The following is a 27924-nucleotide window of genomic DNA, read 5'->3' on the forward strand; positions in this document are numbered from 1 at the left end:
AATACCAGCTATAGCTTCTCAAATAATGTCCATTAAGATAAGCAAGTTGAGCCTGTGAGGGCACTCCTGTTCTTCAATATAATGGTTTACTGTCCTTTGAAGGAAAAGTAAGTACATCCAAAGGTCTTTTACACACTCCCCGAATACACTCTGAAAGCAGCATAAACAAAATAATGACCTATCTTTCTGACCAGTTGTAACAAGGTTCTAAAATGGCAATTAAAATCAGAAGCAATTAAAAACTGAGCTGGTTATTTCAAAGAACTCTAGTTTTATCAAAAGGAAGATATATTTGTAAAGTAGTCACATTGTAACTAAGCTTTTGGGTAAAATTTAATATACCGAGTTTCCTTTATGTGAAACATTATTACTTGCTCTTAAAAGTTGTCTTCAGTCCACTAGGTTAAAAAGTATATTATATGAGGCCAAGGTCAATTATCCCTGTAGGGATTTGTTTAGTTTTGCAACCAAGGGTTAGGGCATTGTGAATTTTACAGTGTGTACACTATATCACCAAAAAAAAAAAAAAAAAGATGTTGAAAAGACTCAGGGCAATAGATGCAGCAGGATACCCCACCCCCACCCCAAATAGTACTAAATCCTGTGACACGAAAACAGAAGACATTACAGTCCATCAGGATTCCAGGAAAAAGAGAATAAGTAGCCACATCATACATCACATTATCAAGTATATGTCATATTATCAGTTTGGCAACTTAGATCCATGCAATTTTATATATCTCTAATAGTAAGTTTAAAGACAGAAAAACTTTTAATACAGAAATCTCAGCTTGAAGCTACTTGTACAGAGCTCACCAAATGAACTTTAATGAGTCTAAGAAAATATGAAAAGTATTTTCAGCTAATTTCCCCCCCAAATCTGAAAGCTAAAAAAAAGGGGGGGGGTAATTGACCTATAGCTCCCTTTTCAAAAAGGAAGGCTAATAACTTAAAAAAAATTTAAGTTTTAAGTCTGCCTTATATTAAGAAGTTCTGGTTAGTGTTTAAATTTTGAAGCCACCTTTGGCCTGGGCTTGGTTAATTTGGTACAATGCAGTTTACCAAAAAATTAAATTATTCATCAGCTATTACATAATCATCCCTGAAGTAGACTAACAGTTCATGGGCTTGCTTAATTTGGTACAGTGTAGTTTACCAAAAAATTAAATTACTCATCAGCTACGACATAATCATCCCTGAAGTAGACTAACAGTTCATGTGCCTTAATGAATGACAACTATACTCACAATCCAATCAATACTTTGCTGGGTTTGATTTCCACTTTGTGTCTATTGCCCCTTCATGCCAATACTTTTTCCTTTGTTTACTTCTTAGCCCAAATAGATTTTTAAAATCTCAGTAGCTGAGAAATAAAGTTCAAAGGTGACATTTGCAATAATATGATAAGATTACAGGGTTAATTTGCAAATTTAAATTATCTATGCTCCCAAGGTTGCCCTGAAACGACACTGAGCATAACATTCCCAACACTGCAAGCCGTGTGACATGTTTATGAGAAATTCAAGAATCAGCTTTAATTATTTAAAGCTAGAGATAAGGGATAAAAGAAAGACTTAAATTTTACTGAAAGAAAAGAAACAGAACTTCACGTTAAGGAGTCTTACTTTAACATGAAACTGTTAAATGAATTAGAAAAACTAGCACAAATTAGGGAAAGATGATTCCCTTCAAAGGGAAAGATGATTTTTCTAAATCTCTTAATAAAGGCTGCTTCAACCTATCATCTCTTCCTAAAGAGTAAGTATACTTCACTGTTTTACCTTCATTCCAGGATGTCAGCATGTAGCTGTAAATAGATGGTTTTAAAATGAATATAATAAGTAATCATTATCAGCTATGCTGTTACTGTACAGCATCAAAGAACAACTCTTTAGTTTATGGTTGAAGGAACTAAAAGGTTAAAGAGTGGTTACTGTGCTACACCACTCCTTTCCTGTGAGTAACAAACAAGACTCTGAAATACCAATGAAACTATAAGGAATCTCCACTGTTTAAGGAAACCTGAGTTTATATCCAGGTATTAGGAATTAGACAAGGTCTTAAAAAGAATAAAACCAATATAAACACAATCCAGGCATTTCCAGGTAGAATCTTCAGTAATTATGCATGCTTGCCTATTACAATGTAATATGGAGTTTTAATTCTTTATACTGCAAGATTTGTTAATCACTCAATACTGTCACTGAATTTAAAAGGAAAAGACCAAAAAGAAAAAAAAAAAAAAAGAACGAGGCCAATCATCACTGTTTTCTATTTCTGTAATGATGGATAAAGAATTGGAAAGTAGCTGTACAGAGACGAGCAGACTTTATACACAAGCAGATAGTTCAGTTTTACTATCAATAATCTCTTGAACCTTAACCTTTTCCACATACTGCAAATATGACGGTGTAGTTAGTAGTTGGGAAGGCTACACCCACTACTACCTACTACCATACCTAAACACTTAATAGATTTTTCTTTTTGAGTGACTACCAACACACCTCTTGAAGCACTTCCACTGATTTGCCGCACAATTTCCTTAGAAAAACTCCCAACCTATCATTTCGGAAAAAATAACAAAGCTAGGCATCAAAAGTACGTTCGTTACACACGCATACACGGAGAAAACTGCCAAATGCCTGGGGCTGCATGGCCTTCTAAACAACGCTCCTAGGTAACAAGATTATCATGTCAAAGGTAATCCAAATGTTCCAAATCCAGTCCTCTTTCCTCTAAACAATATCAAAATGTAAATATTAGCTCAAGTTATTAAACTGTTAACAGCCAAGCAATAATTACACCTGTTCCCCAAGACTGCTACTAGGGAACATGTAGAAGGGGTTTTACCATTTTACAAGTTTGACAGAGGCTCAAATTTGAAACATGATCCTTACCAACCAAGGTTTATCAAATGCCTTGATGTCCTTGGAAAAAAGGCAACATAAACACCAAGAACGATTTCTCTCATATCCACAATCCCAAAGAATCGTCTCTAAATTACTTAAAATCACAGTAATGGAAGTGCTTGGAAGAGTTTAAAAAGTCGCTAACAGTCAACATAAAACACGAACACAGTGAACTTGGAGAGGAAAGGAGAAATAGGCGACTGAGTCTATGAGGGATGGCCGAGCAGGTAGGGCTTAGCTACAGTTCGCATTAGGAGACGGGGCAAGCGGCCCAAGTTCCGCCGCTCTTTAGGCACCGCTCTGGAGGCGCGGCCCTCACGGCCCCCGGCGACCCCTCGGTCGCCTCCTGCCCCGGCGCTCGGGACTGAGGGAGGGAGGCAGGGAGAGGAGGGGATTCCGAACTCCTTCCCCCAGCGCTCGCCTCGCCCCCTCGAGAAGCCAGGCAGCGAGCCGCCCCGGGACCTGCAGGACTGCGCGGAAGGTGGGCAACCGCCGCGCCGCCACCGCGACTCCCCGGCCCGCCCCTGGCATCCCTCACGCACTTACCCCACTTCTTCGAGCCTTAGGCCACACCCCTAAAGAGGCCATTGGAATTCCCGCGTAGGGGCCAACTTCTCCATAACAGGGTCCAGCAGAACAGGAAGTGTGGGGGGGGAGGGGGGCAGCGGTGAGGAACAGGGCCGACACCACGCTCCCTCCGCCGCGACTTCCCCAAGCCCCCGCGGAGCTGACACATCAACAAAGATGGCGGCGACGCTGAAGCCGGCCCCGCTACAGCTGAGGGGGCGGGGCTACCTGGAGGAGCCAATCAGCGCGGCGCGGGCGGCGTGACGCAACGCCTCTTGGTGCTTGGGTAACCTGTCTGCAGTGGGCGGGGCCGGCGCAGCGCTGTCTCCTACCCCGGGAGCGCCTGGCAGGACAGTTAGGCTTGCTGGGCAGCCCCCTCCCAATCCCCGGCCGACCCGGCGAACCGGCTCTCCCGCCTCTAGTCCCGTCCTTCCTCACGCCCCTTCCCGGCCCAAGCAGATTATTGCTTCCTGTAGGACGCGCTCCTTGAACATGATCCCTCTGAACCCTTTGGCCCTTATCATAGTCAGGGACATAAAGTTATAAAAATGAGAATTCAAAATTGTGACCTACAAGCTTTGATGTGTAATTCTTGCACCTGACGTGGGCGGCGTCAGCAGGAGCAGCCTACTTGCCCGTCAGACAGTTCATCTCTGGGAGAGGTTCTGGGGGTTTCCAGAACACCACGTGGCCCCTACTGCCATTGTTTAATAATAAACTGTTGGTGCGTCGTCTCCTGTACTGCACTGTGAGCCTTGAGCGCTGGAAGTGTCCTCATCCCAGCACGCAGCGTGGGGGTTGACATGCTGGAGCTGCTCAATAATTAGCAAAAAACTTTAAAAAGTGTACTGGGGGCGGGGGTGGGTGGGTGGGTGGAGGTTGTGTATTCAATATAGTTGCCTAATCGCGTCCTGAGAAGTAAGGTGAGCAGTTTCAGTCTGGAGGGTTTGCAAACCTACTCTGTCCGGCTAAGTGCTGTTCTTTAAGATATCTTATGTACAACTGAGTGAATATAGTTGATTCTGACAAGTCAATTCAAGAGTTTATAAAGCAAAACTTCTTTTTCAGTTAAAGTTCTTTGATACTAACTGCTGGCAAACACACACACACACCAAAAACAAAAAAACCCAAAAAACAAAACCAAAAAACAAACCCCACTTTAAAAAATTCAACATTTTGTAACTCTGTTCCTCTTTCCTTTCAACAGGAAATGGCACCTCTCACCTTAAATGAAGATACTGATTAAAGCACATTATGTAGTGAAAGTGTGACAGTAAAGAAATTATTTGGCTTTTTTTGTTGTTGTTGGCTGTGTTGGGTCTTTGTTGCTGCGCACGGGTTTTCTCTAGTTGCTGAGAGAGGGGGCTACTCTTCCTTGCCACACGTGGACTTCTCATTATGGTGGCTTCTCTTGTGGAGCACAGTCTCTAGGCGTGCAGGCTTCAGTAGTTGTGGCATGTGGGCTCAGTAGTTGTGGCTCACGGGCTCTAGAGCACAGGCTCAGTGGTTGCAGCACACGGGCTATGTGGGATCTTCCTGGAGCAGGGCTCGAACCCGTGTCCCCTGCATTGGCAGGGAGATTCTTAACCACTGTGCCACCAGGGAAGTCCCAAGAAATGATTTGACTTTTAAACAATAAATTGACCAAATATTCCTACTGAGATGTTATTCCAAGGGGGAAAAATAAAAAAAGAAACTTTAAGCTTTTTCAGTGTGCATATTGTCAGTAATAACATTCATACTGTTATTTCTGAAATATGTTAGTATAAAGCGTATATGTAATCCTTGGGAACCAAGATTTTCAGTATTGGAGAAAGGAAATACACATATAAAAATCAAAGAAATTAAGTAAAAACACTTCAACCCTAAATTTGAATTTAGAAATATCAGTATGAACTCATGGCACATTTCATTTCCATTAAAAAAAATGCTGTCCACTGGAAAGGCCTAGAACAATGATCAACCCAATGCACACCCCATCCTCCTATCATCTCTAAATATAATTTCCCACTAAAAGTCACCTGGGATCCTCAGAGCTCAAGGGCTAAACCTACATCTGGGGCAAGAAATGTACAAGAAAGCCTAGGACATTTTGGTTGTATCAGAAAGCAAAGAAGAAAGCAAAGATCATAGGAGTTGTGTCAAAAAGATTCAGGAGCCAATTCAAAGGTGTTCCCACTGGTCAAAGATAGGACAATTTTAGCATTCAAAAATAACAGCAATAGAGATACATCTATCTACCAGGTTAAAAATCAATGAGTGTTGATTTTTTAAAATGTCATTAGTCACCTTTGGAGGATGCCAAGGAATCATCACATTCTGAAAACTGACAAAAGAATAAAGCATCCTACCTTTTCTGTTACAAACTGAATCTCAGTCAAGTAGTTGATGTGAGAAAGTTCTTTATAGAATTTCACGTGACAAATGCAGAGGAACAGATAGACTATCACCATTTTGGAAACCCTAGTGAAATAACGTATCCAGGTAATGATCATCAGTGAATCCAGAATCATTAGATGAAAAGCTGACGGGAAACTTTACAGTGCATGGATAGATCTGACAACATTAGAACCTGCTAAGTTAATTTTAATATCCCCCAAAGAGAAAGGACTAGATATTAAGTGTCTTCTGATGTGGAGCAATAGAGGAACACAACACCACCTGTGAAGTATTCTTGCTAGAGAGGATGTAATCAACAAAATTGTGAGAAAAACTGCAGTTACTTCAATACATAAGCTGCGAGAAATCTCTTTTTAAAATACATCACTGAATGCAAATGTAGGATCTGATTTGACCATACCAACTGTTAAAAATCATTTGAGACTATCTGGAAATTTTCAGTACTAATTTGATGACATTAGGAAATTATTTTTAAAGGTGTGATACATTTTGGTGATGTTTTTTAACAGTCATAATCTTTTAAAAATACATCCTTAAATATATATGGATGTAAAGATTCAATATCCCAGAAAGTAAGAACGTGCTCAAAAAAATAAAAACAACCCCATATTGATGGGAGTATGTCAAAGGAGAACAAAAAAGAACTGAAGGGGGCTTCCCTGGTGGCGCAGTGGTTGAGAGTCCGCCTGCCGATGCAGGGGACGCGGGTTGGTGCCCCGGTCCGGGAAGATCCCACATGCCGCGGAGCAGCTGGGCCCGTGAGCCATGGCTGCTGAGCCTGCGCATCGGGAGCCTGTGCTCCGCAACGGGAGAGGCCACAACAGTGAGAGGCCCGCGTACGGCAAAAAAAAAAAAAGAACTTAAGGGACTTCCCTGGTGGCACAGTGGTTAAGAATCCACCTGCCAGCGCAGCGGACACGGGTTCGATCCCTGGGCTAGGAAGATCCCACATGCCATGGAGCAACTAAGCCCATGGGCCACAACTCCTGAGCCTGCTCTCTAGAGCCCACGAGCCACAACTACTGAGCCTGCACACCACAACTACTGAAGCCCAAGCGCCTAGAGCCGGGGCTCCGCAACAAGAGAAGCCACCGCAATGAGAAGCCCGTGCACCACAACAAAGAGTAGCCCCCGCTCGCCGCAACTAGAGAAAGCCCATGCACGGCACAAAGACCCAGTGCAGCCCAAAATAAATAAATAAATAAAATAAATTTATAAAAAAAGAACTGAAGGAGCTCCCAATGGCCAAAGTTGGAATTTGAGCAAGGAAATAAAGTAGTATTGGATTATAACTCAAAGTATAAAATAAATATCTATGAGTTCCTACTGATAGAGAGAGAGATGATTGAATATATTAATAAATAGAAGAGGAGAGACAAATCTCCCATGCAAAAGAAGTTTAAATAGGGACTTCCCTGGTGGTACAGTGGTTGAGAATTCACCTGCCAATGCAGGGGACATGGGTTTGAGCCCTGCTCTGGGAACATCCCACATGCCGCAGAACAACTAAGCCCGTGCACCCCAACTACTGAGCCTGCGCTTGAGAGCCCGCGAGCAACAACTACTGAGCCCATGTGTCACAACTACTGAAGCCCGCATGCCTAGAGCCTGTGCTCTGCAACAAGAGAAGCCACCACAATGAGAAGCCCACACACCACAACGAAGAGTAGCCCCTGCTCGGCGCAACTAGAGAAAGCCCATGCGCAGCAATGCAGACCCAGTGCAGCCAAAAATAAATAAAATAAATAAATTTATATTAAAAAAATTCTAAATAATTTCTGTAAGTACTCTGCCCTTAAGGAAGTGAAGCATAACCCCCTTTCCTTAGGTGTAGACTGCACATAATGACTTCTTCCAAAGTGTATAGTATGTAAAGGGAGGGGAAAAAAGTAACTGTATAGTAGGGAAACCTGACAAGTACTAGCCAGGTAACATGGAAAATATCAACTGTCATAAATCATGCTCATAGAATGTACCCTTCATATGATGCTATAGGAATGACACTTTACCTCTGTAGTCTTCCTCCTAATAACCCATAACTACTCTCTTAACATGAGAAAAACATCAGACAAATTCCATCAATGGGGCATCGTACAAAAATGCCTCACCATTACTCCTGGAAGCCGGGAAGGCCATCAAAACACGGATAGTCTGAAAAACTGCCACAGCCGAGAGCCTAAGGAGACATGACAACTAAATAAGTGTGTTATCCTGAATGGGATCCTGGCTCAGAAGAAGGACAATAGGTAAACACTACGAAAATCTAAATAAAATATGGACTTTAGTAATAATGTATCAATATTGGTTCCTTAATTGTAACAGACATATCCTACTAATATGTTACTAATAAGGGAAACTGGGTGTGGCTTATGTGGGAATTCTCCATACTGTCTTCTCAATCTATATTTATTTCTAAAACTGTTCTAAAAATATAATCTATTAAAAAGAAAACAATATACAAGTCGGAATCTGCCTCAAAACAATGGATGGAGAGTATGTGGGGTACAGCTGCAGACAAGATTGACCGTAAATTGATAATATTGAACTGGGTGATGGTTACATAAGGGTACCCTTTTTCTTCTGAATTTTTTAAAGGTCATAGTTAAAAAAATAGTTTAAAATATTTTTTCTTTGAGCAACATCAACCTATAATTACGTGCTCTCAGAGCAAACAGTGTGATCACGTGTACCTGGTTTCCGCGTGCAGGCAGAAGCAGTGAATTGAGAAAATTTTTTAAGACTTTAAGTGATTAATATAACTCAGGTGACCCTTGCGGAGACAAGGTCTGCATTTTTGCTCTTGGAGATTCCAGGGACTCCTTTCTAGAAGAAGCAAGAACGACTACCCTAAGTTTCCGCAGTGCACCTCCCTCCGACCCTGCAGCTTTCGTACCGACGCTAGAGCACAGAGATGGCGGCCCCGGGCTCAGCGCGCACCTCCCAACGCGCAGAGAGCTCACGTGAGCGCAGCGGCAGCACGTAGGCGCAGTGGCAGCACGTGGATGCGGACTGCGCAGGCGCCCGCTGCCGCGGGAGAGCGGGCTGGGCGTCCAGAGCGAGGCAACCGCAGGGAGCGCACCTGGCGGCTGGGCTCCGGGACACGGGCAGGTGCCACCACCGCCAGGCTTCAGAGACTGGTCTGGGTCAGCGGCCCTTTTGCCTCTTTCCAGGTCAGGATTCCCAGGTGCATGGGGAAGTGAAAGGGACTGCCTGAGGGTTATGGAGCTTCAGTCGTTGGGGGCCGGATGTTGGGCACTGAACGTTGAGGTCGGGCGTTGAGGTCGTACGTTGAGCGGGTACCAGGGGCCTGGAAGTGGAGAGAGTATGGAAGGTTGGAGAAGCCCTGGGAGCTTTGGCTGGGAAGGCAGGTCTTCGGTGGGAGGTTTTGGTGGGGAGGATCCTGTACTGGGAGGAGGGGCGAGAGACGTGGGAGTTGAGACGTGGGAGTTGAGCTTTGGGCAGATGGGGACCTTGCAGCAGATTTGAAGAATAGTACTTCCAGGCATGATTCTTCTAAGTATGAACATCCACTTGCATCCTATTGGAGGACCTCTTTCCCCTTCACTCTAAAACAATTTTGGTTCATGGATTCAATGTCTTCATTTAACTCAAAGCTACAGTGCAGACAATACTTTTTAGACTTTTTCCCCCTACTTATCTACTGTAGAAAGGAAGATACGTCGCAGCATTCGCTTACATGTAGGTGAGGCAACACTGGTTCATTTAACACGTATTTATAGCATGTCTGCTGTGTACTAGTCGCTTTTCTTGGCACTCAGGCCCTGCTATAAATATGCTTGCCCTGTTGGCCTCTGGTTCCCTTATTGAGCCGTCCGGTTATTGAATGCGCAATTGCATGGCCTAGGAATGTGACCTGAGTGTTCATCTTAGCTGTGTAAGGGCGCTGGTCCTCGTGGGTTTGGCAAATTACTAAACCTTCTCAGGTCTCCCTTCCTTGTCTGTAGGAATAAAGAAATAGGAATATTTTAATCCTCAAATTATTTTCGTCTTCAGTATGCAAACTAATTCCACCTGAGTGGAAGAAATTCTTTGTGTGTGGGAGTGGTATAGAAGTAAAGTAAAAATAATGGCTGCCTTTTAAGGATTTAGTAAGGACCTGCCACTGTGCTGGGTAGTTTACATGCAGTGTCACATTTAATCCTCATGATTAGGTGTTGTGAGGAAGTTACTACTGCTGGTCACACTTCACAGCCACTGAATCCTAGAAAGATGAAGTGATTTGCCTGAGGTAGCATAGCTAAATGAGGAAGATGAGACTGCTCAGACTTGGGTCTGACCGACTTTAAAGCTCATGTTCTGTGGAACCATTGAGTTTCATAGCTTTAAAACTGACTGTTTCCTTTGAATAGCTATTCTCTCTGAATGTAGGGGGTTACCAGGAGGACAAAAGCAAACAGAGAAGAAAAAGTCTTAGTTAAGTATCTGCTGCATGCACTTTTGGTTCTGCTGCATGCACTTTTGGTATTAAAGGAATTAACTCACTGTGGGTTTACTCTGGCCTCTAGGTTGTGGTCTCTTGGAAAGACAGGAGAGGCCTCATGTCCCTGTTTACAGTGTATCCTGGATGCTCTGGGCTTCATAGGGGAAGGGTAGCTGGATTCCAAGGGAGTAAAAGAAAGGTTTTTCCCCTTGGGGAGCATCAAGTCTTACTGAGATCAGTTCATGAAGTACAGAACAAAAGGACAACAGAAAACCAAGGCCTTATTTTTGCCTGTAGAACTGCAGAAGTTAAGTTACTTTCATTCCACTGCTCTTTCATTGCATCAATGATTCCTTAAAGAAATTTGGGAACCCTTCTAATTAATCTTTACTGTTGGCTAAGGAAACACAAAACTAATTACTATAGATTTGAGGATGATCATAAATATATTTCATTCATCACTAGTAGCGTGTAAAAAATAGTGGATTGTATATGGGGGCACTGCTTATTTTAAAACTGTGTGAGGTTAGCCTGTCCTCAAGGTATGACCCCCAAAGCAGTATCTGTCACACCTCTGTATCTGTATATTCCAGAAGTTTGCAACCCAAGGGTGGGAAACACAGAACTATGGTATAAGGCCTGCCCTCTCCAGATTCAAATATGCCCCAGTGATTGACACACGATGAAGCCAAGTAAGGATAAATGCACATTCTTAGTTTTTTTTAATGTTCAAATTCAGCTTTAACAGTGTATTTTGTATCCCAATTGTGGTGGTTACATAAATCTATATATGTGTTAAAATTCACAGAACTGTACATCAAAAGAAAAAAGACAATTGCATGGTATGATAATTACACATTTAAAAAAAATTAAATTCCAAAAGATTTTAGATGACTGCAAGTTTTATGGGTACTCACAGTAGTCCAGGCTTCCCTCCAAAAGCTAGTGCAGAGGCGGAAGTAACTTTCAGAGTCAGGGATAGTGTGATTCTCCTTTTGACCCTTTGTCAGCCCACATCTAGAATCCTGTGCTGTTAGGAGAGTCCTGTCTGTATGAGGGTTTCAGATGAACTAGAGAAGGTGCTGAATTGTGAGAAGTCTAGAAGGTTAAGGACCTGGAGGAAAGTGGACATGGTGGCCATTTCAGATGTTTGAACGGTTGGGGTCACGGGGCAGCAACAGGAGTCAGTTGGAAAGAGAACCACTTTATAAAGAAGCATGCAGTACAATTGGCCGTCCAAAATGAAAGGAAGTTAGTAGCTTCTAGTTATAGGACAGGGCTAGATGTCTATTTGCCCTGGGCGTTGTAATGAAAATTCCTAAATTGGGTGAGGCAAGTGAGATAACCTAAATTCTAACTTAAATATTCCACCATAGGTGGAGCTTCTTTTAAGCTTAAATCCTTTTTGTTTGCTGCTTACACTTTACATTGGGTCTAAAACTGATTCTGTTATCCTTCCTAAAGTCAAATAACTTTATTAATTTTTGGACTTTGGAAGAGTTGAGGTAAGACATGAAGTATTGCTATTAAATTTCAGTAAACCTCATAGCATAGTGTAATTCTTCCTTTAAGGTTGCTAGATGAAATTTCAGACAGTGAATTTAACTTTCCCTGTCCAGGTTGTCAGGAAAACAGTGCAATAGTACATTTTAGATAGTTTTATCATACGAGTATCTTTTGAATGCCACTTTGTACCAGAAGCCATGGTAGGCACTGTGGGAAATCAGAGGGTTTTTTAATTGTTTTAGTAAGACATGGTTCCTGCACTCAAGCAACTTAAAATAATTGTCTATAGGTAACTCTACAGGGTAGTAAGGAGTTACGGATTGACTGTCAGCCTTATTAATAAGGACAAAGTTAGGAAAGCTATTTCAGGAGTTAAAGGCTGTGTATTGAGGGTCCCAATGGTGTCTTGAGACAGTGTCTGTACCCTGGTTTTGTGGTTTAAATATTACTGTGATCTTTTACTTGGTTTAAAAGTAACCACAGTTTATGAAAAAAAGTTTGATTGAACATGCAGTGATATTTTAATCTTTAACATGCTTTTTTATATAAAAGTAATTCATCCTTAAATATAATTTGGAAAATGAAAAAGACAGTGGAAAAGATTTCCTCAACTTACCTACCCCAGAACACTGTTATTTAAAATTTAATGTATCTCAGTCACCTTTTTGTACATGGAGTTTTGTTCTTTTTTATTTTGCAGTTATTATACTGAATATACAGTGTTTTTCTGATTTTTCATTTGCCATTCTAATAGACATTTTACAACGTTTTTGAAAACTATGATGCTAAATGGTAGTGTAATATTCTATGTAGTAGAAGCATCACTGTTAACTTTCTTTTTTCCTTTTTTTTCTATTTTAAATGGATATCTGTACATGCCGTATTTTTTGATATTTAAGATTATTTCAGTGGGATGATTTCTAGAATAGACTTGTGAGTGGCTATGGATATTTTTAAGAATATATATTATATGTTATATATGTATAATATGCACATATATATTATATAACTATATTATGTATAATACACATGTACATATATAAATCTCCAACTTATTTCTCAGGCAGAACATATTAATTTATATTCCCTTCAGTAATGAGTGTTTTACTTGCACCTATGCTGTATAGAAAATAATATATAGTTATTTCAATTTGAATTTTTTTGTTACAAATGAGATTGAATGTTTTCCCCCTTATGTTTATCAGTGACTCTTCATCCTCTGTGTATCCTTTCATGCCTTTTGCTCATTTTTTTTTTATCGGTATCTGTGTCCATTGGGCTGCAAATAACAGAAAACCCAAAGGTGTATTTTTTCTGATGCCACAGCAAGTCTGTGCCTAGGCAGATCAGGGCTGGAGTCAGGGCTTCTGCCAGGGACACCAGACTCTGCCTTCTCCTCTCCACTGTCCTGAGGGTGTGCTGCTTTCCCATGCTTATTGCTTTCTCATTGCATTGTGGGGGATATATCTTCAGGCCTCAGGTCCGTGTTGCAGGAAGAAAGAAGTGAAAGACCCTGCTAGCCAAATCTGTCGCTGTCCATCAGGAAAGGACAGAGCTTTCTGAGAAGCTCCACTCAGAACTCTGATTATGGCCAGTATTGTCTCTAACTCAAGCTGGCAAATCAGCAGTAGAAGGTGATGTTTGGGTCGGTTACCCACAGTGTGTGCTGCAGTGTCTGGATGTTTTTACTATTCCACTTTTTAAAAGGTATCAAATGTGTCATCTTTGTGTTAGTACTTACTTTCCGACCTCTTGGCTGTTTTTTGTTCATTTAATCATGTTTGCTATCATTTCGCTGATGGTACTTTACCACTTTAAAACAGGGACTTCCCTGGTGGTCCAGTGGTTAAGGCTTGGAGCTCCCAATGCAAGGGGCACGGGTTTGATCCCTGGTTGGGGAACTAAGATCCCCCAAAATAAAAAAATAAATAAAACCCGAACTCCTTATCCTCCAGTGTGGGTGTTACAGACTGATTCTCTGGGAAGCAAAATCTGAGATGGAGGTTTGTGTAGTGTGATGAGCGAACATGGCCTGTTTGGTACTAGTTTCTTTTGGAGTTAGTTGAAGTGGACTTCATAGTCCATTATGTCTCAGTGTTGGAAAAATGAATGTTCTTGGCCGTATTGGTCCCTATTAGATCAAGTTTACTGTGTTAGTAAAATATATATCACTGCTTGTTTTCTATCTGTTGACTAGTACGTGACTAAAGCAGGTGTGTCCTTATGGTGACTGAATTTCTCTTCTAATCAGTTTTTGCTTCATACATCTCAAGGCGATGTCACTGTGAGTCAGAGATTTCTGGCCGCTCTCTCTCCTGGGAGGGTTTTTTTTACCAATGTAAAATGTCTCTCTTTATACCAATATTTTCTACTTTGAGTTCCATTTTATCTGCTATTAATGCTGTTAATATTAGCAGCCCAACTTTATTTTGGTTATTTGCATAGCACATAGTTTAGTCCTTTTATTTTCAAGCTTACCGTGTATTTTGTTTAATGTATGCCTTTTGTGCACAGTGTGTATCTGAATATTTTTCTCCCTGGGTCCATCTCTGTTTCTATTTTGAGACTGAATCATTGATATTTAGATTACCTGGGCTTGGGTCTGTCATCTTATTTGATGTTTTCTGTTTACCATACTTGAATTTTTTTTTTTCCCTGTGGGATTGTGATTTTAAAGTTATGCTTTGTTTTTGTCCTTGAGGTAGTTGCCCTAATAATTATTTTTTAATTTTATGTATGTATTTATTTATGGCTGCGTTGGGTCCTCGTTGCTGCATGTGGCCTTTCCCTAGTTGCAACGAGCGGGGGCCACTCTTCATTGCAGTGCGTGGGCCCCTCACTGCGGTGGCCTCTCTTGTTGCAGAGCACGGGCTCTAGGCATGCGGGCTTCAGCAGTTGGGGCACGTGGGCTTTAGAGCACAGGCTCAGTAGATGTGACACACGGGCTTAGTTGCTCCACGGCATGTGGGATCCTCCCGGACCAGGGATCGAACCCGTGTCCCCTGCATTGGCAGGTGGATTCTCAACCACTGTGCCACCAGGGAAGCCTGCCCTGATAATTTAAATGCATGTTCTTTATATTTCTTGTACAGAGTCTAGCGTTACTCAATATTCACGTCCCCACCCAGCATCCCCTGGAAGTTGTTTTCCTTTTGTAATTTCACAGTATTTCTGTCTTACTGCATCCTTCATAGTAGTTCTCAATCTGATCCTTCAGTTTAGGTATACCTGAACATACCTGCTACAGATATGCTTTCCCTGACAGCTACAGTATCTCCCACCACAGCTGCCCATCTGCCGGCCTTCTATTAGGGATCTTCCCAGGATCTGGTCCCCTGAGAGTTCCCCACCTGTAAGTCTGCTTGTGTATTTCTTTTCTTTCTTTTTAAAAATTTCATTATCTTTTCTGCACTGTCATTGAATTAGGCTGGGCCCGATTTAGAGCAGAGATAGAAGTTTTAGGACACCACGAGGGAGGATTTTTCTGCTCTTTCTTTATCTTCTATTTCAAATAAGGTCAAATAATATTTAGCTATTACTCATACCAGTTTCGGCTATCTGTTGCCTTTTTTTTTTCCTGAGCTGTTTTGGGAAGATAGGCAGAAGTTTTGTCTTCAGGCTAAAGACAAAGCTATAGGTCACTACTTAAAAATAAGAGTTGTTTGTCCACTTATATTACTTCCCCTGCGCAAACAGTATTTTCAAGGAGTAATAGGAAAACAACAAGCCCGCATAATGTCTGATTAGAGGTTTCTCAGAGGCGCTTTGCAACAGTATGTGTACCTTATTTTCAGTGAAGGGCACACACAGATAAGTCCTTAAAAGCAGTAGATACACGTTACAATTTATGGAAGCCCAGCTGGAGATGATGAAGCACAGGACTTGGGAAAAACAGACCAACCCGGAATCAGCTGAGGCGAATTGTGCAGGATGACTAGGAAGGGAAGGGTTGACCGGGTGGATGAGAGAGCGAGGATGTTCTGGGGACCCGGTTCAGCACAGTCAGAGACGTAGCAGAGCAACAGGTAGGGGAGGATAGAGGGATTCTGAGAGGCTAGACAGGTAGGGGATGACCTGATCTAAACACTACCCACTGTTGTATGTCACCATTAAGTTGTAGGCTTTAGGTCGGAAATACTTCGCTTAAAACTTGATGGTCCTTTTCTATTCATGTTGTTTCCGGAAGCTTTTTAAAGTAAGGAATAGTGTCGAATCCAGAGATGACTCTTTTGATGTCTCTTGATTTGCCCGTTGTCGAATTCTGTTAAACTTGGAGGTTGTACTTAAAGAAGGGTTCTTTTCTTGTGCCTGTAGAACAGGCTTTGATATCATGGTTACAGTTACATCTGCTTTGGAATCATTGATGGGAAAGAGCTGTTACGTAAAGAGAAATCACCTGGCCCTGCAGTGCTTCTACTTTCGGAATTAAAAGTTGCCTTTTAAATACATTTCTTCCCTTAGACTTCTGTGAATGTTAAATTGCCACTTAATATGATGTCAAGAAATAATCTGGAGGCATCTAGCTGTAAAATGACAGAGCCATTTAATTTTGCGAAAAGTGAAAGCAAGCTTCCACCGCATGAGTCTTTAAGAAGTCCCGGAGGACATCCTAACCATCCTAATTTCAGGTTGAAAAGCCCAGAGACTGGAAAGAAAAATTTTTTGCTTTGTGAGCAAATCAAACAGTATCTGGCTAGTGAGGAAGACAATTCAGTATCTTCAAACTCTGACGGCATCAGTGGAGAAGTGGCGGGATCCAAAGGAGACAGGAAGATGCTGCCAACAGGTGAGTAAAACCTGTAGGCTTATTACTACTTGATTCTGACGGTTTCTTCGACTTATCGAAAGTATGTGTAACTATACACCAGTGCGCTATTAACAGCCAAATGGCTAACTTATAGGATCTGCATATACATATTAGTTTAGAAGGAAAAACCAGTAGCTACCTTTGGCTACATTAATCACAGAAGGATTCCTGAGGAGAAAGTGTCTACAGACAAGCCTCCCTCCTCCCCACCCGCCCCAATCCAGAGACATACTGGGAATGTAGAAAGGAAACACTGGCTTTTTATGGATGTTCTAAAGATTGGCCATATTCTAAAAATACTGTGCAGATTTTATGCATGTAATAGCTCACAAAGGTATGTCTAAGACATTAACTTGTTTCATTTGATTTTTTTAAAAATCATTCCTTTAGTCTTAATTCTAAAAATCTGCTTTTTAAGGAGACTGGGGCCTGGTGGAATTTACCCTCTGTGAATGTGTTTGAGAAATGATCTTTTAATATTATGGTGATGTAGTTCTCACAGTATGGCCCTTGGGCCTCTGGAGTCACAACTATTTTCCTAATAATATTAAAACATTATTTGCTCCTTTTCATTCTGCTGACTTTATGCTGGCGGTGCAAAAGCAAAGGTGAGTAGACTCTGGCACCTCGTTAACTTGCCTTTAGCAGGGGTACCAGCCTGGGCTAATGGTCATTGTTTTTCATTTTCATGCCCTTGCAGTTAAGACAAAACAAGCCAGAAGTGTCAGTTTTACTTAAGAAGGCCCTTGATAAAGCAGTACAAATTTATTAATAAGTCTTGAGCCTTGTGTACAGGTATTTTTAGTGTTTTGTTTAACAAAATGGGAATTACTCCTAACTTTTGCTGCTTACTGAAGTATGAAAAGCATGTGTGTGATTGAGTTTGAGCTGAATGGCAACTTTTTTTCTTGGAACATCATTTTTAATTGAAAAGAATGACACACGGGTCATTCGGGCTTAGGTATCTGGCAGTCATTTTCTCAAAAATGGATAAAGTGAGCCTGTCACGTCAAAGAAAACAGCTGACAGTATTTTGTTGCTAATGAAAAAGTGCAAGCTTTCAAGCAAAAATGAGAATTTCAGGAAATGTGTATCTGCCAGTCTGAGCTTGACAGCTTCCCAATACTTAAAAGACGTTTCTGGTGAGATGCATGGTGATATTAACACATAAGGTTTTTGGTACTATCTTATGAAATGTGTCAACATTTGGAAGATCTGCATAACTCAGGAGTTTCTCAGTCTTTTCCTGAAGACCAATGCATGATGCTCTATAGTCCTGCATGGGTAAAAATCCATTTAAAGTGCAAGATAAATCAATGGATTCTAATATAACAGTATGAAAAGTTTATTGATAACGGTTTTAGATTCCACGTTGCAGCTAACCCTTAAACTACCACTTGAGTTTTGGTGTGAATTAAAGAGAATATCCACAGTTACCCGAGAAGGCCATAAAATACTACTCCTATCTGCAACCACGTATGTGTGTGAGGCCAGATTTACTTCACAATTAAAACAACATATCATAACAAATTGGATTCAAAAGCAGATATGAGAATCCAACTGTCATTGGTTAAGCCAAACATTAAAGAGATGTGCAAAAATGTAAAACAGTGCCACTCTTCACACAATTTTTTTTTTTTTTTACTTTGGAAAATAGTTTTTAAAAAACCATGTCAACATGTAATGCACTTATTATTTCTAAGTAAATATATTTAAATGTTTAGTTTTAATTTCAAATACTAGTATTTGAAATTTCTAATACTTAGTTTTAATTTCTAATAATGCTAAATATTGATAGTTACAAGCCATGTAAACAAAAGCTCTTTGAGGTCCTCAGTAATTTCTAAGCATGTAGATGAGTCTGGAGTTCAAAAAGCTTGGTAACTGTTGCCTTCGTGAGTGGAGAAAAGTTCACAGTGAGGTGTACAGTAGTCAAGGAAATTTCAAACAAATCCTTTTTCTTCATTAGGAAAAGTAGGATGTTACTTATTTATAGTGTAGCTTTAAGGTTATTATGGTATAGCTTTATTATCTGAATGTTACCTAATTATGTTACTGTACATTTTCAGGAATAAAGTAATATTTGACTTTTATTAGGCATTATGTTTTACATCCCAGGTAACTCTGTGTCACCATTAAATGTTGGAAATAATTCACCACCCAAAGAAGTAAATAGGGTAAGTTACTTATTTTTTCTATTTTGTGTTTCTGGATAAAAGATTCTAAACATGTTTTTATATTGTGTTAATGAAGAATTACTCAATTTGCAGGTATTGTTCAAGGTAAGACTGTCTTATCTCTAGCCTAGTATATTTTTAAAAATAAAATTCAACTTTTTCTATTTAGGTAATAATAGATTGACATACAGTTGGAAGAAATAATAGAGATTCTTTGTAGCCTTTACCCAGTTGTCTCCTGTGGTAACAAGCTGAAGAGCTATAGTATAATATTACAGTCAGGCTATTTGACATAATACAGGCAAGATACAGAACATTTCCATCACTCGAAGGATCCCTTCTGCACCTTTTTATGGTCACATCCACTTCCCTCCTGCCCCTACCCCCTTCTTAACCCCTGGCAACCATTAATCTAATCCATATTTCCAAAATGTTGTCATTTCAAGGATGTTATATAAATGAAATCATGGAGTATGTACCTTTTGGGATTGGATTTTTTCATTCAGCGTAATTCTCTGGAGATTCACCTAGACTGCTGTATGTATCAATAGTTCAATGCTTTTTACTGCTGAGTAGTATTCTGTGGCTTATTTAAACATTCTCCCATTGAAATACATCTGGATTTTTCCCAGTTTCTGGCTATTATAACTAAAACTGCTATAAACATTCATGTGTAAGGTTTTATGTGAACATGAGGTTTTTGTTTTTGCTCTAGGATAAATGCCCAGGAGTGCATTTTGGGGTCATATAGTAGTTGCATATTTAGTTTTTTAAGAAGCTGCCAAAGTGTTTTCCAGAGTGGCTATACCATTTTACATTCCCATAGAGAATGTATGAGTGATCCAGATTCTCAGCACCCGGCATCCTCACCAGCATTTGGTGGTAGTAGTATTTTTAGTTTCCCTATTGTCACATTTGTGTAGTGATAGTTCATTGTGGTTTTGTTTGACTAGTGGCTAATGATAAACATCTTTTCATGTGCTTATTTGCCATCTGTGTATCCTTTTCGGTGAAATGTTCTCCATGTCTTTGTCCATTTTCTAACTTGGATGTTTATTTTTTTACTGCCAAGTTTTGAAAGTTCTTTATATAGTACAGATTCTAGTGCTTTGTCAAATATGTGATTTACAAATATTTCCTCCCAGTTTCCGGCTTGTCTTTTTTTTTTTTTGCTGTACGCAGGCCTCTCACTGTTGTGGCCTCTCCCATTGCAGAGCACAGGCTCCGGACGCACAGGCTCAGCAGCCATGGCTCGTGGGCCCAGCCGCTCCGCAGCATGTGGGATCTTCCCGGACCGGGGCACGAACCCGTGTCCCCTGCATTGGCAGGCGGACTCTCAACCTTCCCTGCCAGGGAAGACCTGGCTTGTCTTTTTATTCTCTTAACAAGATGTTTAGCAGGGCAAAAGTTTTTAGCTAGGTCCTGGTCAATTTTTCCTTTTATATATTATACTTTTGGTGTCAAGTCCAAGAACTTTTTGCTGCTATAGATGCAGAAAGTTTTGGGGTTTTTTCCCCCAAAAGTTTGTAGTTTTATATTTAAATTTGTGGTCCACTGTAAGTTGTGAGACTTAGGTTGAGGTTAATTTTTTTTTTGGCTAGGGATGTCCAATTGCTCCAGCACCATTTGTTGAAAATGCTATCTTTCCTCCACTGAATTGCTTTTGCACTTTTGTCAGAAATTAGCTGTGCTAATTCGTGTGGGTCTAGTCTGGATTCTCTTTTCTTTTCCACTGATCTATGGGTCTTTCCCTTCACCAATACCACACAGTACTGGAGCTATGATGGTCAGTCTTGAAGTTGGGTACAGTGATTCCTCCCACTTTCCGTTTCTTTTTTCAAAATCATTTAATCTATTTTCCTTCCTTTCCAGTATACATTTTAGAACAATCTTGTTTGTATCTACAAAAAATCTTGCTGGAATTTTGATAGGAATTGCATTAAGCCTGTATATCAATTTGAAAATTGTTGACATCTTTGCTGTGGTGACTCTTCCAATTAACACAATCTGTCTCCCAATTTATTTAGATATTCTTTTATTTCTTTCACTTTGTGGTTTGCAGATTACCAGCTGTGCACGTTTTGTTAGATTTACACCTAAGTATTGTTTTTTGAGTGATTGTAAATGCTGTTATATATTTTATTTCCATGTGTCCTCACGTTCATTGCTAATATATAAAAATATGGTTGATTTCACATGTTTATCTTGTATCCTGTGACCTTCCAGGAGTCATTTATTCTAGGAATTTTTTTGTAGACTGCTTGCAGTTTTCTACATCGACAATTTTATCATCTGCCAATAAAAGACAGTTTTATTTCTTCCTTTTTAAAATATATGGTTTTAATTTCCCATTCTTGCTTTATTGCACTGACTAGAACTTCTAGCATTATGTTAAGAGTGGTGACAGTGGATATATTTGTTTCCAAACCTAGGGGGAAAGCACTGAGTCTTTTCACTGTTGAGTATAATGTTAGCTATAGAATTTTTGCAGACGATCTTTATCAAGTCGATGAAGTTTTCTCTATTCCTACTTTTCTGAGACTTTATATCATGAGTAGGTATTGAAATCTTTGAGATGCTTTTTCTTCATCCATTGATATTGTTGTGATTTTTTTCCTCCTTTAGCCTGTTAGTTTGGTGGATTGCATTGATATATTTTTTTTAAATTTAACCAGTCCTGCATCCCTGGAATAAGCCCCACTTGGTCATGGTGTATAATTATTTTTTATAAGTTGCTGAATTATATCTGATATTGTTTTGATGAGGATTTTTTACATCCATTTTCATGAGAGAGCTTGGTCTGTGATTTTCTCTTTTTTATTGTCTTTGTATAGTTTAGGTATCAAGGTAATATTAGTTTTCTGGAATAGAGATTGTATAGAGTCGGTGTTAAATAATTCTTCTTTAAACATTTGGTAGTATTCTCTGGTGGTAAAAACCGTATGGGCTTGGGGATTTATTTTTTGGGAGTTTTAAAATTATGATTCAGTTTCCTTAATATTTATAAGGCTATTCAAATTATTTCCTATTGTGATAATTCGTGATTTTTCAGGAATTGGTCCATTTTGCTTACATTGTGAAGTCTACATAGAGTTGTTCGAAGTATTCCATTATCATTTTTATATCTTCATGGTCTGTAGTAATATATCTCTTATTTCATTCCTGATATCGGTAATTTCTGCCTCCTCTGATTACTTCATTGTTAGTCTTGCTAGAGATGTATCAATTTTGCTCATCTTTTCAGAGGACCAGGTCTTGTTTCACTGATTTTTTTTCCTCCAAGTTTTTATTTTTAATTTCATTGATTTCTGCTTTTATCTCTATCGTTTCCTTCCTCTGCTTGCTTTGGGCATGTTTTGTTCTTTTTTTTTTTTTTCCTTTTTGCTATATGCGGGCCTCTCACTGTTGTGGCCTCTCCCGTTGTGGAGCGCAGGCTCCGGACGCGCAGGCTCAGCGGCCATGGCTCACGGGCCCAGCCGCTCCGCGGCATATGGGATCCTCCCAGACCGGGGCACGAACCCGCATCCCCTGCATCGGCAGGCGGACTCTCAACCACTGCGCCACCAGGGAGGCCCCATGTTTTGTTCTTATTGTTTAGGTTCTTGAGATGAGAACTTACATTATTAATTTGAGACTTTTCCTCTTTTCTAGTATGTGACTTTAGAGCTATAAATTTCTGTCTTGGTGATACTTTGTGTCCCACAAATTTGATATGTTGTATTTTTATTTTCTTTTAGTTCAGTGTATTTTTAAAACATTTCCCTGAGACATCCTCTTTGATTCATGTGTTATTTAGAAGTGTATTGTCTAGTTTCCAAATGTTTGGAGATTATCTGTTCTCATTCTGTTACTGATTTCTAGTGTAAGTCCACTGTGGTTGAATAACACCATCCGTATGATTTAAGTTCTTTTAAATTGGTTGAAGTTTGTTCTATGGCCCAGGATGTTCTTGGCTGGACAAGGGTGGGAGTTCATCTTCCCAGCATCATTACTGCTCCCCCCCACCCCCGCCATATCCTCTCTACTTAACACGAGGTGGAGGGAGGATTGGAGGTGGAAGCGTTTGGAGACACTCCACTCATTACTATTGAATGGTGGTGGGAAATCCTGACTGTCCACTAGATTTCCTCTTATCACCACCCCAATGGTGCTGGTAGTTGGGGGGCATGGGGGGCACTCTTTACTGCCAGGCAGAAGTCCATGCTCCCCCTGCAGTCTCCGCAGGGAGACCCCACAAGGATGAAGTGCTGGCTCCCTACTCTGTTGGCCTTCTCTGATACCACCCAAGTGGAAGAGAGGGGCACCTCAGTGTAGCCTGGTGAAGGTGGAGGTCTAGGCTCCCCAGTCTACCTTGGCTGGTGGGATGGGGCCACAGTTTTCTCTGCGGCAACTGTCTGGAGTAGAGTAGTTACTGGTAACGTTTTTCTGTCCTGCTGGGCCATCCCTCTCCTGGTCTTCTGGCTGGAGAGAGCAAGCAAGCAGGCTTTTTGTTGGGGCTTTTATTGTCTGTGCCTTCGGGCGTTTCTGACTTCTCCAGCACCGCATCTGGGATATATGAGGCAGAATAAAAACTCTGGGGACTCCCTGCCATGTCCTTCTCTGGGTGCCAAGTTCCTAGCCTGTCTGCTGCCTTCCTTCAGTGTCACTGTATGTTTATTTCATATATAAGTCCAAGGTTTTTAGTGGTACTTAATGGTAGGAGTAAGGGAAAGCACATCTATCTTGTCTTCTCGGCAAAGGAAATCCCAAATCTAATATTTAACAAACAAAACATTAGTACCAAGTTTTAACATTGCTATTCTCTTTTCTTAATAGAAGACTTGCAATAATGCGTCTCCTGCAAAATCAAAAAAAGTACACAAGTTGGTTGAGAGCCCCTTGTCCATAAGTAATCCAGCACTCTTCAGCTCATTAGGACCTCCTCTTCGGTCGACAACTTGCCATTGCTGCGGTCTGTTTGGTAAGCATATTGCTCTCAGATGCCTGTTGGATTCTTCCTTTACACGTTTGAAAAATATTTTTATTATGTAAAACATTAAGTATAAACAGAAGAGTATATATAAATCAATACCCATTTCCCAGCTTCAACAGCTGCCAACATCCTACCATTCTTGTTCGTCCATGCTTCTTTACTTGATTATTTTTTATACTTTGTTTGAGATAAGACGTACTTGCACTGAAAGGCACAAACTCATAGCCCAGTCAAGATGAAGAATACTGGGCTTCCCTGGTGGCGCAGTGGTTGGGGGCCCACCTGCCGATGCAGGGGACACGGGTTCGTGCCCCGGTCCGGGAAGATCCCACATGCCGTGGAGCGGCTGGGCCCGTGAGCCATGGCTGCTGGACCTGCGCGTCCGGAGCCTGTGCTGCGCAGCAGGAGAGGCCGCGGCAGTGAGAGGCCCACATGCCGCAAAAAGAAAAAAAAGAGATGAAGAATACTTCCATCTTCTCAGAAAGTTCCCTCATGTCCCGTCCCAGTCACTATACCCCCCAGAGGCAACCACTGTTGTTGTTTCACCATAAATTAATTTTACCAGTTACAGAATTTCTTGTAAATGGAATCATACAATATAGACTTTGCGTGAAGCTTTCCCTGTTCAGAAAATATTTCTGAGTTTAATCCCTGTTTTTGCATGCATTAATTTTTTTGTTTGTTGCTGAGTAGCATTTCATTGCATGATATCGCAATGTGTACATCTGTCCTGTTGAACATTTCGCTTGTGTCCACCTTTTGGCTATTATGAATAGAGTTCTCTGCACATTTTTGCATAAGTCTTTGTGTGGACATATGTTCTTGTTTCTTTTGGGTACAAACCTTGGGGTAGGATTGCTGAGTCAAAAGGTAAGTATATGCTTAACTTTATAAGAAAAAGCCAAACCGTTTTCCAAAGTAGTTGTCCCATTTTGTATTCCCACTGGGAGTGAGTTCTGGTTGCTCCACATCTTTGTCAACATTTGGTGTTTTCAGTCCTTTTAATTTTAGCCCTTCTCATGGATGTGTAGTGGTGTCTCCCTATGGTTTTCTACTCTCTCTTTTTTTTTTTTTTTTTTTTTTTTTGCGGTACGCAGGCCTCTCACTGCTGTGGCCTCTCCCGTTGCAGAGCACAGGCTCCGGATGCGCAGGCTCAGCGGCCATGGCTCACGGGCCCAGCCACTCCGCGGCATGTGGGACCCTCCCGGACCGGGGCACGAACCCGTGTCCCATGCGTCGGCAGGCAGACTCTCAACCACTGTGCCACCAGGGAAGCCCTCCCTGTGGTTTTAATTTGCATGTCCCTCATGATCAGTGATCTTGAGCAGTTTTCCTGTGCTCACTGGCTATTTGGATATTTCGCTTCTTTTTTCCAATTTCTTTTAGAGCGGAGGTATTTGAGGCCAGCCTGATTTCGTTGTTTCTTTATGTGTTTTTTGTTTTGTTTTTCAGATAACTTGTTTTCCTCTGCCTGGAAACTGATAGGATTTTTTTTTTAACTTCATTTCAAAAACTTCCTGGGTTTTTCTAGGTGTGATTCTCCTTGTTGGTTTTTGTCTTGTTATTTTTAAATGGCATGAGATGAACCTCATCAGACTCTGCTTGCACACGTCTGTTTTCACCACCGCAGATTTTCTGTTCCCTTTGATTGTTCCTTTTATATCATGTGTTCTGGGTTCTGCTTCAGGAAAGTCAGTTGTGTTTCCAGTCTGTCTGATAACAACCAGGGTTCTTGGCCTTCCCCAATCAATAGAAATTGATCAGAGACCAGACAAGAAATTCAGGCAAGGCTTTATTGGGGCAGCAGGGGGGAGTGAGAACAAACAGCAGGTTCTCTTGCTTGCTCATTCCCTGAGGGGGTGGTGAGCTTGTTGCTTATATGGGGTGAGGGTAGGAGTGTGTCCGGGGGTGAGGCCGGCGGGGTGCCTTTAGGCGGTTTGCCCACCTAAGATGGTATGGTGTGCAGGGGGCATGCGCAGTACCCTGCTTTTCCTCCCAACCTCCTGGTTTTGTTCCTGGCTCTTCAAAAGTGGCAGTTGGATTTTTCTGGCCTCTTGGTATCTTTTGTCCAGAATTTGCCCCAACTGCACATGCATGCAGTTATCTTGAGTCCCATACAGTTTCTTTGTATTTTGTGGCTCGAGGAGAGGTGTGTCCAGGTGCAAGCACTGCGGCAAATGGGCCCAGGTCCCAGCCTGTCTCATGTCCTCCTTGTCTTTTTCACCTTGGCACTCCCCTTTCTCTGCAGTTCAAGGGAGCTTTATAAATTCAGTTTTAACACCTAATCATAAGCAGCATAATCCTCTTCACATACTCTCCTTGATATGATTAATAGAATGACATCTTTGAAACGTTCTTGTTCCTGCCAACAAATATTTGCAATAAAACACTGGTGGTGTCATGGGCTGTGTTCTGTAGCGTCTCTGAGGTGCTCACGGTGCAAGCAGATATACTACTGCTCTGTCGCGTGCCAGAGAAGGGACTGGGCAGCCCACAGCATCGTGTGCAAGCCTGTTCAGCAGAAGTAAGTGTGATTTTTTTTTACATTCATTAGAGAATATTTTAAAATACGGTTTTTTTTTTTTTGGTAGTATAAGCATCAAATCAGGTAAGCAGGCCATAAGTATGTAAAAGTTCCTGCTTTTTACTTTTTTATTTAAGTATAACATAAAGTATACAAATCTGAAGTGAACAGCTCTACAATTTTTGATCCCCAAAACTCTGTTTTAAGTAATGTAGGTATTATCTCCATTTTGCAGATAGGGAAACTGAGGCTTGGAGATTGTGGCTATCTCCCTTTCATTAGGTGGCTTTTGGAAGAAGCACACCTGTGCACAGGGCAGACCCTTGCATAGCCAGCATGGGGTTGTTTTACTACTGTGATTCTTTCTGGAAGAAGCTGTTTTGCTCTTTCTGGATTTCGTTGAGAATTTAACATTATTGTGGCCCTTACTCTTAATTGGTTCTGTGCTGTAAGTATTATAATTGGTTGCTTTATTTCAGTTTCCACAAACTTGAAGATAATAAATCACCTTTTGAAACAAAGAACATGGAAGTGAAAAAAGAGGTATGATACACTTACTTTCTCTTTGCCTTTAGAGCAAATTTTTAATGACTCCCTTTATTTTGGAATAAGAGGACTTAAGCTAAATAAAATATTTATGACTTATTTCTCCATTTCACCAGTGTTTGTTTATTCCTTTTGAATAAATCTGTACACCCTAGTGATGGATTTGGTGAGCGTTGGGGGTCTATGAGAACGGTTTATGCCCAGCTTTTTTCTAAAGAAGACTTGAGATGGCCGTGTCTCGCTGTAGGTGGACTACTGAGAAAGTCCTCTCTTTGTAGTCCCTGCGTGCACATGCTCTCTAGCTTTGTGTACTGGATTCTAATAGGGTCCTGTTATCTAAGGAGCACTTTTTCCTGTTAATACCTTTCTTCCGTTTAGATAACTGTATGGGGTAAATCATTTGCAATCTGGAAAATATCAGTGATGTCCAACTCATATTTTATAGGTAAATTTTAGCTTTCTCTAGCTGTTCCTAGCTTCTACTTTGAAAACAAAAAACCCATTCCTATAAAAATGTTAACAAGTGAAAACTTAAAACACTACCTCCCCTCCCCATTTTTTAAAAAATAAACTCAACATTGCCATCACCATCATGGCCTCATTCTCGGGTGATCCCAGTGCTATGCACACTGCCTATGGATGGTGCATTTTAGTGACTCTCGAAGACGTATGTTATTTCTCTACACCCTCATTCAAACCTGGGAGTCAGGCTGTTTTGACCTCGGTTCTAGCAAATAGTGGCCATGGTATCATTTATTTTATTTTATTTTAAATTATTTATTATTTATTTATTTATTTTTGACTGCATTGGCTTTTCGTTGCTACACGCGGGCTTTCTCTAGTTGCGGCGATTGTGGGCTACTCTTAGTTGTGGTGCACGGGCTTCTCATTGCAGTGGCTTCTCTTGTTGCAGAGCACGGGCTCTAGATGCGTGGGCTCAGTAGTTGTGGCTCACAGGCTCTAGAGCGTGGTCTCAGTAGTTGTGGCCCATGAGCTTAGTTGCTCTGCAGCAGGTGGGATCTTCCTGGACCAGGGATCAAACCTGTGTCCCCTGCATTGGCAGGCGGATTCTTAA

The 27924-nt window shown here is 41.0% G+C and overlaps 2 protein-coding genes across 7 annotated transcripts in view; one reads left to right on the plus strand and one right to left on the minus strand.

Moving 5' to 3' along the window:
- CCDC186 (coiled-coil domain containing 186) overlaps window positions 1-3617 on the minus strand; it is a 48919-nt gene extending 45302 nt beyond the window's left edge. The window contains exon 1 of the mRNA XM_082611837.1: window positions 3456-3617. The gene's annotated coding sequence lies outside the window, so the exon portion shown is untranslated. The remainder of the gene's footprint in view (window positions 1-3455) is intronic.
- A 12673-nt stretch (window positions 3618-16290) lies between these two features.
- TDRD1 (tudor domain containing 1) overlaps window positions 16291-27924 on the plus strand; it is a gene marked incomplete at its 3' end in the record, with an annotated part of 35323 nt that continues 23689 nt past the window's right edge. For 5 of the 6 annotated variants that reach the window (XM_082605400.1, XM_082605398.1, XM_082605399.1 and 2 more), the window contains exons 1-5: window positions 16303-16609; window positions 18749-18807; window positions 23623-23767; window positions 26198-26303; window positions 26783-26846. In XM_082605400.1, the coding sequence (XP_082461526.1) occupies window positions 16315-16609; window positions 18749-18807; window positions 23623-23767; window positions 26198-26303; window positions 26783-26846 (669 nt within the window). In that variant the 5' untranslated portion in view covers window positions 16303-16314. Of the gene's footprint in view, window positions 16610-18748; window positions 18808-23622; window positions 23768-26197; window positions 26304-26782; window positions 26847-27924 lie in introns of all 6 variants that reach the window. The other variant, XM_082605397.1, reaches the window with a different exon arrangement.

Source organism: Mesoplodon mirus (genome assembly GCF_964341445.2).
Source record: "Mesoplodon mirus genome assembly, chromosome: 2".
Taxonomy (NCBI): domain Eukaryota; kingdom Metazoa; phylum Chordata; class Mammalia; order Artiodactyla; family Ziphiidae; genus Mesoplodon; species Mesoplodon mirus.